This window comes from Lagenorhynchus albirostris, chromosome 2 (genome assembly GCF_949774975.1).
Source record: "Lagenorhynchus albirostris chromosome 2, mLagAlb1.1, whole genome shotgun sequence".
NCBI lineage: Eukaryota > Metazoa > Chordata > Mammalia > Artiodactyla > Delphinidae > Lagenorhynchus > Lagenorhynchus albirostris.
Window position 1 is genome coordinate 169,250,565 of NC_083096.1, and position 17,970 is coordinate 169,268,534.

Genomic DNA, 17,970 nt, shown 5'->3' on the forward strand with positions numbered 1-17,970 from the left:
CACAAACGCAAAGCAAGACTTGGCGAGTGTGCTGAAAAGAGACCTTCCCTAATCTCTTCCATCCTCACAACCCCCAGGTCTTATGTCCATTTCTTGGAGGAGAAAAGGGGGACTGGAGAGGTAAGGGGCTCGGTCAAGACCCTGCTGCTTAGGGCGCGCCCAGATCTTGTGGCCAGCCAGAAGCGAGGTTTCGGATTCCGGCAGTCTCCGGCCACTGTCCCAAGCTGCCCGAAGCTGGGGAGGCCCCGTCCAGCTCCCGGAAGGCTGGAGGGAGGTGAGCGCCAGGGAGGGGCTGGGCCAGAGGACGCTCCGGCCGGGAGGCAGGGAGGGGCCTGGCGGGGGGCGGCCGGGAGGCACCGAACTCCCTGGTGCGCAGCCCGGGTGCGCAGCTCCTGGCGCCCGGAGCGCAAGCGGCTGGGTGCGCGCGAGCGGCAGCCGCGCTCGGGCCAGTCCGCCACGGTCGGGCCGGGGTCGGGTTCCGAGGCGCCGGCGGGGGGCGAGGCGGGGCGGAGAGGGCGACGCTGCAGTGCCCGCAGCGGCGGGCTGGGGGAGCTGTGCCCGCCTGTCCCCCAGGCTCGGGCGGGGACCAGGCAGCTGGGTCGCCTCGCCTCTAGCCCGGCCGAGCTAGGCGACGCGCAGCCAGGCGTGCCTGGAGCGGACTCCGGCCCCAAGTCCTCTCGGGCGCCCGGCCGGGGAGGCCCCCGGAGAAGCCAGTCCCGCGGGCCAGGGCGGCCGCGGCCGCCGCCGCTCCGGCCCGCCCCCGGGGGGTGTCCCGGGCCGCTGGGCCCGCCCAGGTAACCCCATCCTCGGCCCGCCCCCGGCCCGCCCCCCCGGCCGCCCGCCTCCCTCCGCCGCCGTCGCCGCATCCCGGCTCTGGGGCGGCGCTGACAGTCTGGTCCGCGCCGGGCAGCGGGCGCAGCAGCGGGCAGGGCTGCCGGCAGGCACGGAGGCAGAGCCCCGCCGCGCGCGCGCCCCGGCCCGCGCCCGGCGCCGCGCCCCAGCCCGCCCGCGGGGCGCCCACCTGCCGCCCCGACGGGAGGCCCCCAGCGGCCGCAGCCGCTGCCCGGGGCCGGGCGCCCGCGGCGGCACCATGAGTCCCCGCTCGTGCCTGCGTTCGCTGCGCCTCCTGGTCTTCGCCGTCTTCTCGGCCGCCGCGAGCAACTGGCTGTAAGTCGGGCCGGGACCCGGCTGGGCCGGGCGGGGGCCGGGCGGGGCGGGGCGGCGCAGGCCCCGGGGGCAGCGGTCGGTGCCAGGCAGCGCGGGGCAGCGGGCGCGGGGGCGCCCGGCAGGTGTCTCGGCCGCGGGACGCGAGGCTCGTTCGCCCTCTGCACTGCCGCCGACACCGCCCGGGCCTCCCTCCGGACACCCCTCTGCCCGCGTTCCAGCCCAGAGGCTGCAAGGGTGGCGGCGGCTTCCGCACCCCTAGGCGGCCTCGGGAGCCCGAGAGCGCAAGGGGTGCGAGAGCGAGACCGCGGCCGGCGTGGGGTGCCGGGCGCGGGGCGCAGACCGGGCTGGGCTGACAGGTCGCCGAGGAAGCCCATTACGGGGAAGAACCCTGGCTCCTAATAACAGGTTAATCCCCAGAAGTACAGGGGCTAGTTCCCCGCGCCGACCTGCCCCGCGCGGCGCTGCGGGCTGGGCTGGAGGCGTGCAGAGACCTGTTTCTGCTTGGGGGGCGGGAGCCGGGAGAGAAGGAGGGAAGGGACGGGACGCCCGGCATCCGAGAGACCGCAGCCGACGCTGGACGGCCTTGGTTCTCCCTGGGGCAGGAAGAAACTCCGTCCAGACCTTAAAGAGCACAGCAGCCCTCCACCTCCCTCAGTCTCACCTAAGGAGGGAGGGGTAGTGACCGCTGATGACCTGTCTGTTTCTCCTTGACTGGGCCTGGCTCAGGGGACTCCCTGGGAAGATTGGCTCGGGGGGTGGGGGTATTCTAAAGGATGAGCTTCCATGAGTGGGTGAACAGGGAAGCAGGAAGACCCTGGACCCCTTCTTCATCTCCCTCAGTGACCATTCCCCCAGTCCCAGGCTTAACCCTGGTCCCAATTCCTTCTGCCCAGAGCTCTGCCCCCATCGGCTGTGGGCAGCCAGTGGGGAGCCAAGCTCCAATATTGATCTGAAAAGCATGAGGTGGGAAGGGGGATCGCCAACAGTGTAGCTGGGGTTTCCATGGAGACAGCAGGAGAGGAAAAAAAATTCTCTCTGCATCAAGACCAAAGAACAAATATCTCCCATGAAATTGCCCCGAGTGTCCAATGGCTGTTGCTATGAGGTCATTGCAGCCTCCAGGGCCCCGCAGGCTGGAAGGAGTGTGTTCGTTGGGGTCAGAGCCACCCAGGGCTTGGGGGACGGAGGTGATGTGGAATTCTCCCAGCTGTTCTGAGAGCAAGAGTGAGCGACTCCAAGGCAGGCTGAAGTGGCTGCGGAGCTTTTGTTTTTCTTGGAGACTGAATTCGATTAACACTTCAGGGGCAGTGGCAAAGTGTACAGAAACCAGGGCACCACCACCTCCCTCCCACTACCCCCAGTAGGCCATCCCCCTGAGAGGGGCCTGGGTCGCAGAGCCGAGGAGGGGAGCTGATTTGGACTTGGGGAAGTCTGGGGTCCCTGGAGCTGACTCTGGAAAGCATGGGTTCAGAGCCGGGGTCTCCAAAGGGAGCATGAGCGAGAACTGGGTGTGACCAGCCCAGGGCTGAAGGCTGCTCAAAGGCAGAGGAGGAAGCGGCAGTTCAAGGGTCTGACCCGGGCCGTCGGGAAAGAGCACGACATCCACAGTGCAAAGTCCTTCAAGAGCATCTAGCGTTTTGGCTCATTTTACAGATGAGGAAACTGAGGCCCCAGGAGGGGAAGCTACTTGCTCAAACTCAGAGCTGAGAACTGAACCCAGGTGCTCTGACTCCCAGCCAGTGACACACGCCCTTCCCTGAAGCCGTCCCAAGGTTGAGCCAGTGTGGCCCAGGTGGTGTCACCACCCACCCTCAGCCACATCCCAGCCCGAAATCCCAGCCAGGGAGGCAGCCCCAGCTTTGGGTCACGCAAACCATGGGGAATTCCAGCAGCTCAGTTCTCATGCTGCGCTGTGGGGGGGGGGGGGTGAGGAGGGGCAGCCTTCTCTAGAGAAGAGAGGTTGGCAAACCTGTTCTCTGCAGCCGTGATGGTTCAGGTTGCCACGAAGCAGGTCTCCGGATGACCCAGCTCACTCCTGCTCCACCCTGGGCTTCGAGCCAAGGGTCTCTCTGCTCAGCCCAAGGCAGGAAGAACAAGGGGCTTCCCAGGACGCTGCCAATCCAGAGAGGCTATGATGGAGAAGAGATCTCTGGGCACATTCCAAGACAGGGTCCATCCCCAGGCCAGGGACTGGTCCAGCTCTGGGGGAAATAGATGTCACAGCCTGGTCTCCAAGAGGAAGACAAGATAAAAGCAGATCACGAATGAACCATGAACCATGAACACGCTGTTGCTGTCAGAGGAAAGAGTTGAGCGTGAGCTGGAGCGGTCGTGGAGGGGACTTGGCCTGGAGGTTGTAGAATCATGACAATAATGATATAGCAGCTCCCCCTGTACTAGCTAAATCCTGACAACATCTGAATCCCATTTTACATATGAGAAAATTGGGGATCACAGAGGTAATTGCCCCAAGTCACCTAGCTAGTAAATGACAGAGGCATCTGACCCAAAAGCTACCTCTAGAAGGAAAAGCTTCTGGCAGGCAGATGTCCAGCCGGGCATGGTAGCTGGCACTGTGTCTTTTCAAGTGTGGGCCACGCTGGAGGTCTGGCCCCAAGAGGATGGCTGGCAGCGCTCTCAGAGGGGCAAGGCCTGGGTGTCCACTCCCCTTGCAATACCTGCAGTCAGGCTTCCGTCCAGGGTCGGCTGGCTGGCCGGTTGCAAGAGCCAGTGCTATCTGTTGTCTCCGAAGGGCGGGTGGCCTGGAGGGAAGGCCAGGTGTCCCGCTGCGTGCAGCTGTTGGGCAGGATGGAGCTTGGAGATGGGAGGGCTGTGCAGCCTGAGGCCTGGGCAAGCCCAGAGAAGCTGGAAGCTGTTGATTAGACTTGTGTCTGGCACCAGGAGTGAGTTGACAGCTTGTAGCAGCTCCCACCGAGGGAGGGATGGAGGGATAAAAACAGTCCATCGGTGGAAGGCCCGGACTCTGCCACAGACCTGGGCTCATAAATGTCTCTGAATGTTCCCCCCGGGCACTGGGGCTATGCTGGAAGTCGGGAGACCAGGGTTCCAGTCCCAACTTGGTCCCCAGTGCTGGGCGGCCTTGGAATGGCCTTTTTCCCTCTGGGCCACAATCCTCAGCAGATTGTTCTGAACCCCAAATGGAAGTACTGGAAGAGTTAGAGAATAGATAAACTAAAGTTTCATCATTGTGGGTTTCCTGAAGAAAGGCAGTGATGCGCTATGCTGGGGCCCCAGCGGAGGCCCAGTAGGCAAGGGCAGGGGGCCTGTGCTCCACTCAAAGGTAGTCCAGCAGAGTGGCTAGGACAGGTGGTCTGCCACTGACAAGAGTAGTGACCTTGGACATGTTACTCAACCTCTCTGAGCCTCGGGTTCCTCATCTGTAAAATGGTACCCATGCTTGGGGTTGATGAGGCCAGAGAGAGCCCGTGCATGTGGCATGCTGAGAACAGTGCCAGGCGCAGCGATAGAAACTGCAGCCATGGCTGCTGCAGGATGTGGAGGGCAGCTGTCACTGAACTGGGGGAGCTGTGCCCCTGGTTACAGAGATGATGGAGGGAACGGGCCTTCAGGCTGCTGCCCCCAAGCGCCATCTACCCAAAACTGTGTTGTCCAGACCCTGTGATCTTACACAGGTCACACAGGGAGGATCCTAGGCTGCTGCCTCCCCGCTCTTCAGCCAGGGCCCCTGCAAGAGCCTCCCAGAGCCAGGGAGACCAGCCGGGCTCCCGGGCAAATCCTGCCAGCCAGAGGAGTTGCTGCTGGGAGTGCCCTTCGGTGCCCCTGGGGGAGGCATCTCCCTGCGCACTGGATCTGACTCCCCGCAGGTGTGCACCTCCGTCTCCGGGCCAAGCTCCCACGTGCCTGCTCATGCAGCAGAGGTGTGTAACTGCCCTGCCCGTGAGCAGAGTGAGGCCTGGCACTCTGGGTGCAACTTGCTGGACCAGGTGTGGGCAGAGCCAGCCAAGATGTGCAGTGCCAGCCCCACAGGTAAAGGTGTGGTCTGTCTCCCCCAAGAAGTGTCAGCCTAGTCTCCAGCTATAAAGGATCCCTCGCTCCCTTCTAAACAGCAAAAACCCACCCCCTTGGATCACCTCCCATGGCTCTGGGCATTGAGTCATAATCACTACACACGCACAGCTCTTTACAGTCTACACCAGGATTTCTCAAATCGACCATTGATATTGGGGCCTGTCCTGTGCACCGTAGGAAGTTTAGCAGCATCCCTGGCCTCTCTACCCGCTAGACACCAGTAGCACCCGCCCAACTAGGTGACCACCAGACATGTCCCCAGACATTGCCAACTGTCCCCCGGCTGAGAATCGGTGGCCGACAAAGCATTTTCACAGCCATTTCCCTATAAGAACCACATAACCTCTCCCCCTCCCCCTTCAGAGGAGGGAGTCTGTATTGTCTTCAGCCCCACTTCAGAGGCCCAGAGGTGCAGTGACTTCCCCAAGGACACTCTGCACGTCAGAAGCAGGACTTGAACTTGCTCTCACATGTCCAGACCTCATGGTTTTTATCCCCTGCCTATAGAACTGTCTCATATTGTATATAACCATAGTCTAATAATGTGGCTCCTTCTACAAGGTTAGAAACCTCTGGAGGCCGAGGCTGTGGCATCAGCACTGCTCAGCAGCCTCAGTGCCTGGCATATGTCTGGCATGTAGTAGGGGCTCAGTCAACATTTGATAAACAAACAAAGGACAGGCCTGTTCGCTCCAGAGGGTTGTAAGTTGCTGTCACATCGTGCCCCACTTTCAAAGACCTCGAGTGGGAGGGAGGCTCTGCTCTACTGCCTTGAGCCTCAGGTGATGCTAAGATGTGCCAAAGTGGGTGTCAGGCCGTGTGGCTGTCACCTGGCAGATGCGCTGCCCTGGCCCGCAGCTCCCGGCCAGGCCACCCGCTCAGAGCCAGGCTAAGCGCTCACTCCCCTCACCGTCCTCCCAGGGCCCGGGGACCAGGCTCTGCCCGAGGGGTTTGCTCAGGCAGCAGTCACGACCCAGCTGTCTGCTATGGCTTGACTTTCTTCCCTCAACCCTGGATTAGCAATTGAGCAACTCAGCATCTGACAAGACAGTGCTCCCCAAACCTGTTGAAACTCGCCCAACTCGGGCCCTGTGGGTGCATTTGGAAAGCTGAGCAATTGTACCACGGCTCCTCCTCTTGTTCCTCCCTCTGGGAAGAAGGGCTTGGCCTGAGCCAACTGGGCACGGAGTTGGCCAGGGAGCCGCTGATGGGGGTGGGGGTTGCGTCACAGCTGCCCCCACCCCAGTCACCCCCCGCTTCAAACGAGCTTGCAAGAGCTGCTCGGCAAACTCAGCTGGGAGGCGAAGCTGCGACCCCATGGTTGCTGTCCAGATTTCTACAGGAGTTGCCAGGTTTTATCTCTGAGTCCTGAACTGTGTCTTCTGTGATTCGGCCAAACCCGAGAGAAGGCACGCTCCCTGCCGTGACCCCCCCCCCAGCTCCCCCTTCCCCGCTCCAAACCCCTCTCCACCTCCCCCATCTCCTGGCAAACTTGAAACCAAACTCTGTTTTAAAAGTTCCCTGGCCAAGTCAGAACCCCCGCAGCAGAGGGGACCTGGTCTGAGAAGAGAGGCTGGGCGGGGAGGGTGGAAAGAGGGAGGGATGTGTCCTGGGAGGGAAGGAACCCCCTGACAGCTCGCAGTTCACGGGGGAACTTTGGAGCGGCCCATTGGAAGCAGCATGAAATTGCTGATGAAACTAGAGGGGCCTCTTCCCTGCTGTGACCCTGGAGGGTGCTTTCAGACCCTGTTTCTCACTCTGTTCACACACAAGTCATATCATCGCAGGGTTGGGTCCCAGGAACTCTTTGCCAAGGACTGGAGACAGCAGGGTATTCCTCTTGAGTCAGTGATGCCCAGCTCTCCTGGCACCCCAGGCATAGAGGGCGGAATCACAGCCATCAGAGTCAGAGGGGTTCTCAGAAGTGATCAGCTTAGCCCCCTCCCGGGACACAGAGCCTCCAAGCAGGACAGTGAGTGCCTGGTAAGCCCTATTCAGTCATGTCAAGCACTTACTTGTCCAGACCTACGCTCCGTCAGGCACTGTGCTAGGCACTTGGGGTCACAGAGCATATGAGTGGTAGAGCTGGAACTCTACCCCAGGTCTCCTGACTGTCTTCCCAGAACTTTCCCTGCAGCAGGTGAAAGCAGAGCTGCAGCCCATACACCTAGCCAGTCATCTCTGCTGGAGGTGATGAGCGACAAGGGAGGAACCAAGGTTTTCCCATCTGCCCTGTTGGGGTGGGCGTGCGGGCTCAGCCACAGGCTCTCCCAGGACTGGGCCGTTAGAAGGGGTGCACCAAGGCCAGGGAACTCGCTAGAAACCTGAAGCCACCAGAGCATGAGCCTCACTCCAGGAAGCCAGCGCCGGCCCTGGACAGCTCGCACAGCTTCCCCATCCCTCCCTGGTCCTCAACCCCAGGGCTCCCTCAGCCGAGCTAGGGAGGACAGTTCAATGGTTCGATGTCTCCAAGGGCAGGAAAGGCACCCTGGGGACGAGGGTTGGATGGGTCTTTGCAAGGGAGAAGCTCTCTGCTGGTAAATTAGGGGGGCAAGGCAAGGTGAGGAAGTGCCTTACATTTGACACCCACTCACCCCACAAGCACACCTGCCTCAGAGAGAGAAGAAAAATTCTCACCTCTGGCACAGCTCTGGAACCATCCAAGTTCAGGTCTGAGTGGCTACTTCCTGGCCCTGAGTCAGCCACCAGCACCCCTGGGAACAAATACTGTGAGATGGGAAATGGGGGGGGCTCCCAAATAAGAGGTGGGGGACAGGAAAGACATACAGGGAGCTGAAAATAATGGAAACTGGGATGTCAAGAGACGGAAAATACGGGTGCCGAGGCTTCTGCGGATGGGGAGTAAAGGGAGCTAGGGATCCCAGGAGACAGGTAGAGGGCGAATTAGCACCCTAAGGTACAGGAGTGGGGCCTTGGGCTCCAGAAGAGGCTGTCATTTCCCCCCAGCTGGGGAAATGCACTGGGGACAAAGAGAACGTGACCTGGGCATTGAGAACTCTAGAGTTATGCTACATCTGGGAAGAAGGTGGCGTGGACGCAGCACCCACCACCCCACCACCACTGGGAATGTCTCCAAGGCCAGCCCCTCCTCGCTGGCTGCCCCTCCAGGGGGTTCAGGCCAGTGACAGCAACTCCTTCCATGGCCTGAGTAGCTGCAGAGACCACCGGCCCAGATGCTGTCCAGGCAGCCACATAACCCCTGAGACATTGCCCTCCCCAGCACCCCTCACTCCTGAAAGCAGCCCTGAAAGATGCCTTCACCATAGTTCAGAAGAGACATGGGGCTCTAGAAAGACTCATCAATCAAAGAAGAAGACCACCTTCCTCAAATCATTATCCACTGATGCCAAACTCTCATGCCCTCGATGCCCTGGGCCCTCTCTGGAGCCTGATCAGCCAGCCCAGGCTTAGGAGCCAGTATGACCTGTTTTCAAATCCTGACCACCACTGACACGGCCTTGAACACATGGCTCTCTGAACCTCAGTTTCCTCATCTGTAAAATGGAGGGGATGGGGCTTCCTTGGTGGCGCAGTCGTTAAGAATCCGCCTGCCAATGCAGGGGACGTGGGTTCGAGCCCTGGTCTGGGAAGATCCCACCTGCCGCGGAGCAACTAAGCCCATGCGCCACAACTACTGAGCCTGCGCTCTAGAGCCCGTGAGCCGCAACTACTGAAGCCCGCATGCCTGGAGCTTGTGCTCCACAACAAGAGAAGCCACCACAGTGAGAAGACCGCGTACCACAACAAAGAGTAGCCCCTGCTCACCGCAACTAGAGAAGGCCTGTGCGCAGCAACAAAGACCCAACACAGCCAAAAATAAGTAAAATAAATAAATTTATTTTTTTTTAAATGGAGGGGATGATACCCACCTGGACAACCCTGCATGGATATATGGATATATATCCATATAAAGATATAGTAAAGGACGTGGCTGTTGTTTGAAGCGCACAAGTGACAAGGGACATGAGGTCCCTTTCTTCTAGTCATCTAGTCCCATGAACGGTTTCCAAGTCCCCTGGGCACACCTGAGCTAGTCCTAGATCCCCACTGTCCCTGCCCTCCTCACCCCAGTGTCCCCAGCTCCTAATCTCCTAACAGCACCATCCCCCCCCATCCCATCCCTCATACTCCCAGTCCTTGGAGGATCCATCTGATGGGCCAGAATCGCTGGAAACATGTTCTCTAACTCTGCATACTCTGTCCGGAGACTATCAAGAATCTACAGTTGGGGGGGACTTCCCTGGTTGTCCAGTGGTTAAGAGTCCTCACTCCCACTGCAGGGGGCACGGGTTTGATCCCTGGTCAGGGAACTAGGATCCCGAATGCTGCGTGGCCAAAAAAAAGAAAAGAAAATCGACAGTTGGGATCGAGGCTGAAGTGATCCACTGTGCCCCATGGGCGTGTGCCCTGCCCTCCGGAGTGCTCAGCTGAAAAACAGGCTGGGAACCCAGGTGGAAGAGAGCTGATGGAACCAAGCCAAAGAAGACAAATAATTAGAACTGTCTGGGGTCCAGAAGAGGGTCCAGCTCAATGGACTATGACGAGGCTTTGAGAGGGCAATGATGATGATGATAATGACAGTGATGATAAACATCTTAATGATGATTATGTAATACTGTTGCCAACAGGGGAAGAGTGCCTACTATGTGACTATTTAATTCACTTAAGCCTCCCGAGATCAGAACTATTCTTCTCCCCATTCTAGAGGTGAAGACACTGAGGCTCAAAGATGTTCCCTCTCTTGCCTCAGTAACACAGAGATGGGACGCTGACCCAGACTGTCCCATCTCTCCTGCACAGTGCACCACGCTGCCTGCCACGCGAAGGGATAAGAGTCTCCGGGACCGGGACACTGTAGGGAAGATGACAGCAGGAGACTAAGACCACGGGTACAGAAACCCTCAAAGGTCTGAGGACAACTGTAGGTGTGGAAGGCTCCTAGGGAACGAGGCGCTCCCCACCTGCCAGGAGCACAGTCCCGGACGGGTCTGGGTCCCTCTCGCCCTCACCCGGCCACGCCTCCCCAGGCCACGCCTCCCCAGGCCGCTCTCGCCTCATCAGGGGCTCATTTCCTTCCGGCTCCTCCTCCTGCCGCTTGGCCTCCTTCCCCCCTGGTGTCGCCGGCAGGCACGACCGCTCCTGAGGAGGCTCTAAATGTGGCCCGGCCGGGTGGGGAAGCCAGAGGGAGGGGGTAGAGAGGCCTGGACTGGCGTCCCAGCCCCCACCTGGAGACCATGGGGCCAGGACCCACGACGCTGATCTGCTTGGCCTCCCAAACGCTCCAGCTATTTCCCGTCCCCTGTCCTCTTGACGCGCAGAGCGAGAGCTGGGCAGGAGTCGCGAAGAGGTGCGGATTTTCCTCTAGGAATTTGTATATTTTTTTAAAAAAGCAAGCAAACCTGGAAAAGCTTGGGACAAGCCCAGCTAATTTTAGTTTCTAATGAAAACAGCAGGTGGCCGAGAGGATCTGATCTCCCTGGCAGGGCCAGGGCCCTCCAGCCTCGCAGGCTGCAGGCACGGGCCAGGCGTGGGGAGGGCCTCCTGGGAGGAGCCTGAAGGACCGGAGCCCCCGCTGGAGAAGACGGGGCACGAGCTGCCTGGCAGCGAGGCGGCCCGGGGTTGGGGGCGGGGGGGTAACCTGATCGATGGCACGGCTGTGGCTGGAGTCCTGCGTGGCCGGGGCAGCGGGTAGCAAATGGCTAAGCCTGTGCTCAGCAGTGGCAAGAAGAAGCCTACATTGGGGTGATGCAACCAGAATGAGAGAAGAAGCAGGGATGGCCGAGGACCTCCACAGGCCGACCCAGCCCAACGCAGTCAGCGCCCCCACCCCCACTCCCGCACACTCCCAGGCTCTTGGTCTCCTCCAGGAATGGCTTGTGCAGTTGACATTTGAGCCGGCCCAGCTCCAGGTCAGTAAGTAGCACGCGTGTCTCTGGAGGAAAGGTTGAGCCACCTGAGGGTGCAGAGAGGGGATTCCTGAGGCCCCTGGAACCAGCTGGGCCTTGCCCCTAAGGGTCTCCAAGTCCTCAGCAGAGCAAAAAGCCACAGAGCCTCCACTTTCTCCCCTCACCGCCCCGCCCCCAACCCTGAGCACTCTGCCAGGAGGGGAGCAGAGGGGACCTAGTCAGGATAGAGTCATCCATTTATGCTGCAAGCATGTATTGAGCGCCTTCTAGGTGCCACACCCTGTGCTAGGCATCGAGGAGGCCACAGACTGGACGTGACACCGAGGGTGGTGTTAGCCCCCTGCAGCTGTCAAACAAGGCAGATCCACAACCAGGGTACAGGGGAAAGAGAGGTCCCAGTGTGAGCTGGGTTTGCATTCCAGCTTTGCCACTCACTAGCAGTGTGACTTTGGGGAGTCACTCCACCTCTCTGGGCCTCAGTTTGCTCATCTGTAAAATGAGGCCAGGCACCCTAACCAGATACCAGAACGAGCAAGCAGTGTGGGCAAGGGTGTGTGATGCCTGGGGTCCTAACTCTCCCCACTCCATTCCCAGTTCCATTTCCAGTTCTGATACCCAGCCCTTCCCAGGCAAGACCCTGGGATCTGAGAGAACCAGGGTGCGTTGGGGCCATGCCTCCTGTGGCATGGAAGGGGACAGCTGTGGAGCCAGATGAAGGCAGGGGCTGGGGGTGGTGGGCATTGGTGCCAACCTTGGGGGCAGGGACACTCCTCAGCGGAAGAGGGTTCTCAGCCTCTTCCTGGAAGCTGTCCCAGTGACTCACACCCATGGAGGCCAGCAGCTCACCCCTAAATCTCTATTACTGTTATTTCAGCCCATGTCCCTCGTTGAGTCCTGAGCTTACGGGAGGCGGGGGTGGGTGGCCCCTCAGGTCCATCTCACGCCTCTTCAATGGCAGGGGCTCCGTCTGTCTGCCTGGCATGGGGCCAGGGAGACTTTGAGGCTTGAACCCATCCCCCGTCCCAGCGGACTCTGACACAGACCCATTCATTTATGGTGCCGTGAGGAGACAGGCTCCCAGTGGGGCGGGGACTTGCCCAAGGTCCCACAGTGGGTTGGTGGCTCAGCCAGGCCTCCCCAGCTTGTTCCTCCTGCCCAGAGAACCCCTGCCTTGAACACAGAAGCCAGGGCCCCAGCACAGCCCCACCTGGCCCCTTGGCAGGACACAGAGGGAGCAGAGGCTGAGATGGGGACAGGCCAGCTCTGTGCCCCCATGTCACAGAGGGAATAGGGGGCCCCACCTTCTCCTAGAGCTCAACCCTGGCATCTGAGCAGGAAAGGCTCCAGCTTTAGGCCCAGTTGCTAGTCCCCTCACCCGTGGCTTCCCAAACGTGTACCTGGCCCACGGCCAGTAGCCGGGCTCTTGGTGCCCCCTGCAGGCCAAGAGCGCCAGGTGGGACTAGCTCCGTAGCTGGTAGAGGCAGGGGATGCACCTAGGTAGGGCAGAGGAGCTGTCAGCCCCCTCCCCTTGCAGATGCACCCTCCCCGGACCCCCAGCCACCTTCCCACCCTTGTCTCCCTTCTGAGAAGCTCAGGCTTCTGCCCAGGCCTCTTCGGGACACTACCAGCCTCTGTGCATCCTCTGGGCAGGACCTGGTAGAGGAGGCTGTGAGGCTCCCGGGAGGCAAGGAATTCAGGAAAAGTGAGGGGAGGTGGGACTGCCTCAGCCCAAGACCACCCACCTCCCACCAGCCCGAGCTGCCAGGGAAGGGCGAGATCCTCACAGCTACGGCGCACCCAAGATGCGCCGGCCGAGAGCCAGATGCACCAGCCACGTCAAATCACGTTAATTTCTCACAGCAGCCTGTGGGATTGCCAGAGCAAGAAAGCCAGACGCAGAGAGGCCCCGCAGCTTTGAGGAGGAGAGAGGGTCCCAGAATCAGATTCCTTGGGACTTAGAAAGAAACATCCCCAGTGGTTACTCAGACTTCCCCTAAAGTGCCCTCCAGGCCACTGCCAGCCTGGCTTCACAGCTGCTGCTGGGAACGTGTGAAAAGCCCAGATGCCCACCAAGCCCTGCCTGGAGCGGGGCCCAGATACCTGCACTTTCGGGAAACCCCACAGATGTTTCGATGCGCAGCCAGATATGAGAACCATCGCTCTGGTCCAGCCCACGTGCCTGACAAACAGAATCCAGCTGCTGACTGTACACCCCCGGGGGTGGAGAGCTCAGCAACCCGCAGGCGGCCCACCAACTGCACCTTGGCCCGCATGCTTAGGTCAGACGAACCCAGCTCTCAGCAGCCTCTGCCCACAGGTGACATTCAAGTCCTTGAGCCACATAAAAGAATACTGTCTCTACCAAAGGTTTTGAAGTCGGGCAAAACCAGGTTCAAGTCCTGGCTCTGCCTTTACTAGCTGTCTGACCTTGCACACAAAGCAAAGTACTTAACTTGTCTGTGCCTCTGTTTCCTCCTCTATAATTGGGGGTTCATTGGCTTGCTGGGAGGATTAAATGCAATCACGTAAGTAAAGTCTTAGGCTTTACTGATTAAGGGCCATACAAGTTAACTATTCTTATTGTCATTGTCTTTAAAATCTCCCATATCTTACTAGGCTTTCTGCATGCTTTTCTATCTGGGTACCATGCATTTATTCATTCCTTCACTAAGTAAACAGATGTCGAGCGATTTCCTACCCCATTGCCTGAGGCCCCACGTAAGACCATCTTTCACATACAGGATCCCTTTAGCGCCTGACAACAGTTCCCTGACTTGGCCACAATCGGTGGTCTCCCCCTCATTACAGGTGGAAAAACTGAGTCCCAGAGAGCAGTGGCCTTTGTCCTTCTTCGGACAAGAAATCGGTACAGCTTCCCTGGTAAAGATGCACTGGCATCTTCACCTCTACCACCCAGAGAGCCATTGCCCCCCCCCCCCAGCAAGCAGACCTGGGCTGCTGGGCTGGTTCACTGTGGTCCCTGGGGCAGTGGGACACTTGCTCCGCTTTTGTTCAGAGCCCCTGATCTGTGGGGCTGAGGCTGAGGGTAGAGCCAGGGTCTGAGTCTCCTGCTGGTAGGTGGTAGGAAGGCCCCTTTCCTCCTCTGAGCTTACCTGTAAAGTAAGGAGTCTGGACCAGACCACCTGTCAGGGAACATGCCTCAAGGCTGTGATTCCATGCACCCTGCTGCTCCTCCCAGGATCTGGAAGGCAGCTCCAGGCAGCCCTGCCTGCCCTGGGAGGTGGCAGGTGCATCTCCCACTGAAGAGCGGGGAAAGGGAGGCAGGGGAGGGAGAGGAGGCCTTCCAGAGTCACCACTCAGCTCTCCTTACACCATTAGGCTGCTACTTGTGTGCCTACTATGTGCACTGGGCCCTGGCCAGGGATGCTGGGATGGGGTGAGGGGACAGGTTGAGGGGCAGTGGTTGGAGCACAAGCCTCAGGGTCATCCAGACCCGGGCTCCAATCCAGGTCTGCCCCTACAAGCTGGGTGACCTTGATGGTCATCTCACTGCTCTGAAACATGCCTGGCACTTAGTAGGTGTTCTGTTAATGCACACCCTTCCCTCGAGAGAAAAACCAGTTTCTTCCTCACAGGGTCTTTCCCTAGCTCTGCTCCCACACCGGTGAGTATTTTTGTGTCTTACTCCTGGCTCCCTTGCCTCCTGGCCCAGATTGCGAAGTGGCCGTCACTAGGGACTTCCCTGGTGGCCTAGTGGTTAAGACGCCATGCTTCCAATGCAGGGGGCGCGGGTTCGAACCCTGATCGGGGAACTAAGATCCCACATGCCACGCAGCACGGCCAAAAACAAAAAAACAAAGTGGCCGTCATTAGGGCAGAGCCTTCCAGGGCCCTCATGGAGGGGGTCGGCAGGGGAAAGGCCCATGGGGTTTGGAGGGGTTTGAAGCTTGGCTCTGACACTTGCTACCTGGGTCACCTTGGGCATGGTAACCTCTTAGCCTTTATTTTGGAATCCATAAGATGGTCGTAATAATTGTCACCTCATAGATTTGGGGTGAGCTGGCAACAGGAAGAAGGGCCTGCCGCCAAGCACAGCACATGGTAGGTGTCCAACCAACAGTAGTGCTGTCTGTACTCTGCTGAAAGGGATGCAGTAAAGCCCCTTCCCACGTATGCCTGGCCCCAGAGTGCCTCGACACAAGCTATCTCATCTGGATTGTATATCCTCACTATAACCCTGTGAGGTGGGGCAAGCATTGATGCCCCGTTCTCTGGCTATAAGGACTCCAGGGGCGGAGGGGAGAGCATGGCACACTTTGTTTTCAAAGCTCCCTCCCCCAGCACTATCCCCAGCCCCCCAGCCCTCACTGCCCTTATTGTCCTAAGTGCTACAGTAGTGACGCTGGTCTCTGCCTGGTGGCCCTGGGATATGGCTGGCAGTGAGGATCATGACCTTGTAGCCAAAGGTGGGCTGAGGTCACTGGGGTCTCTGCCTTGGGAGGGAAAGAGACACACCAGGGCAGACAGTGGCCCCAGCCTCCCATCTAGAGGGCATTTCGACACGAAGGGCTCAGAGCCCGTGGGCGAGGTCTAGGGTAACCTCGGGGTACAGATGCCAGTGCAGGGGCCACCCAGGCAGGGAGGGATCCCAGGGGGGTCTGTCAGCCGCCCTCCCAGTGCTCTCCCTGCTTTGGCTAACTTGAGATGGAGGCCTTGTGCAAGACAGCACTTCCCCGCTTCTGGCCCTGGGAACCAGGCAGGATGGCTGTCACTGGATCCAGAGAGAAGCCAACCTCCAGGACCCATCCCTGGTACGAACTGGCTCCTAGAGACTTGGGCAGGGCGTGGCCTCAGCCGGGGCGTGGGAGGAGGAGGGAAGGGGCTCAGCCTCACGTCCCATCCCCAACCCCCCTCTCCCCAGGTACCTGGCCAAGCTGTCATCAGTGGGGAGCATCTCAGAGGAGGAGACGTGCGAGAAGCTCAAGGGCCTGATCCAGAGGCAGGTGCAGATGTGCAAGCGGAACCTGGAGGTGATGGACTCGGTGCGCCGCGGCGCCCAGCTCGCCATTGAGGAGTGCCAGTACCAGTTCCGGAACCGGCGCTGGAACTGCTCCACGCTCGACTCGCTGCCTGTTTTCGGCAAGGTGGTGACGCAAGGTGAGGGAGGGGCTCGCGGGGGTGCTGGGGACCCCGGAAGGGACCACGGTTTCCTGGGGTGGGGAGTCATGTGCTCACGAGTGGCCTGACGGGTCCATCACTCATCACAGGATGCAGATGGAGGCATGGGAGCGGGCGGGACCCAGCGGGCGGCAGTCCCCTGCGGGAGGGCCGACGGAGGAGGATGCCGTTCTCTGGCTGTGCAGCACAATACGGTGTGCTGTGTTTTCAGTCCTGGAGCCACCATTCCTGTTTTAGAGTCGGAAACTGAGGCTCAGGCAGGGGAAAAGACGGAGTTGCCCGGGGCTCCTCAGAGGGTGAACAGCAGAAAAGCATTCAGACCTGGGCTTCCAGCCCCCCAGCCCTGTGCTATTTTTCCCTTAGCACTGGTCTCACCTATGCAAGCGCATCTCGTTCGTCCGTACCTTTGACGAACCCTGTTGAGCCTCACTTGCCCAGCCCTGAGACCCCGGGAAGAGCAGCACCCAGATCCTGTCCTCCTGGGCTCACAGTTGAGGCAACAATGACACTTCAGTAGGGGCAGTGGCTCTCACACCTGTAGCACCAGCTAGGGACCAGACACTGGTTAAGTGCTTTAAGTGATATTAACTCATCTGGCCCTTGGAGATGGGCTTCCGTATTGCAAATGACGAAACTGAGGCACACAGAGGTTAGGTAACTCGCCCAAGGTCACAGAACCAAAAGGTGGCCAAGCCAGGACTTGAGCCCGTGCAGTCCAGCTCCAGGGTCTTGCTCTTGCCCAGGATGAGAGGGGACACAGGAGCCTCGGGAGCACAAGGGTGGACCTCTGCCCCAGCCAGGGCGGGTGCTCAGGGAAAGCTTTCCCGAGGAGTGGGTCCTCGGCTGACACCAGAAACATGAGAAGGCATCAAGCCAGAGGAAGATGGGCCAGGGCCTAGAGAACGTTCCATGCAACTGAAGTCTCCTCAAGAGGTCACCGGGTCAAGCCGCTGCCCTCGAGGGAGCGCTCTAAACCAGCTGCCTCTTTTACTACTTCCTGAGTGTGAAACTGACACTAGTCCACAGACCCCTTGACTTGCTCAGGCAGCAGAAAAGCGTTCCTGGGCCAACCTTTGTCTTGGCACCTGTGGTCCTGGACAGCGAGGGCTGCTGGGCTTGTGGCAAAACCATTTGGATGTTGTTGGAAACCAACTGGGATAGAAATTTGGAAGCCATTCTCCTGGGAGTTGGCAGGGGCCAAAAAGGCACGATTATGCTTGGCATGACTGAACATTGCTGCTTCGGAGAAGCAGCAAAGGCCCAGTGAGTGGCCTGGGAGCAGAGGCCCTCCCGGGACCACGGTGCCCCTGCCGAGGACCCAGCGCTGTCTGTCTGATGAGGCCCAGACACTAGGCTCAAACAGCAGACCCTGGGCACAGGAAGCCCCTGGCACACAGTAGGTGTTCCGTGTTTTAGGTGGACTGATGAATAGACTGGCAGGGTTACGTGTGCCCGGCCCTGCATACCCCCGTGCCTTTGCACATGCCATTTCCTCCACCCCCAAACACCCAACCCTCTTTCTCCACCAGCTCAGCAGCTCCCTCCTCCAGTCTGCCCAGCTCCTGCAAGCAGGTGGTTGCTTTTTCCACTGGGCTCCAAAGCTCTTTGTTCATGCTGGGGTTTTTCCCCCTTTTTTTGGTAATTGTTTTGATATAGTTTCAAACTTACAGAAAAGTTGCAAAACTAG

At 59.4% G+C, this 17,970-nt stretch overlaps 1 protein-coding gene across 5 annotated transcripts in view; it reads left to right on the forward strand.

The window, feature by feature from the left end:
• Positions 1-1,011: 1,011 nt before the first annotated feature.
• The window catches only part of WNT4 (Wnt family member 4), a 28,276-nt gene continuing 11,317 nt past the window's right edge, over positions 1,012-17,970 (forward strand). The window contains exons 1-4 of one of the 5 annotated variants that reach the window (XM_060141170.1): positions 10,602-11,147; positions 14,741-14,769; positions 15,153-15,206; positions 16,027-16,262. In XM_060141170.1, the coding sequence (XP_059997153.1) occupies positions 10,884-11,147; positions 14,741-14,769; positions 15,153-15,206; positions 16,027-16,262 (583 nt within the window). In that variant the 5' untranslated portion in view covers positions 10,602-10,883. Of the gene's footprint in view, positions 1,168-10,601; positions 11,148-14,740; positions 14,770-15,152; positions 15,207-15,245; positions 15,917-16,026; positions 16,263-17,970 lie in introns of those variants that run through there. The other 4 variants (XM_060141166.1, XM_060141165.1, XM_060141168.1 and 1 more) reach the window with 4 other exon arrangements.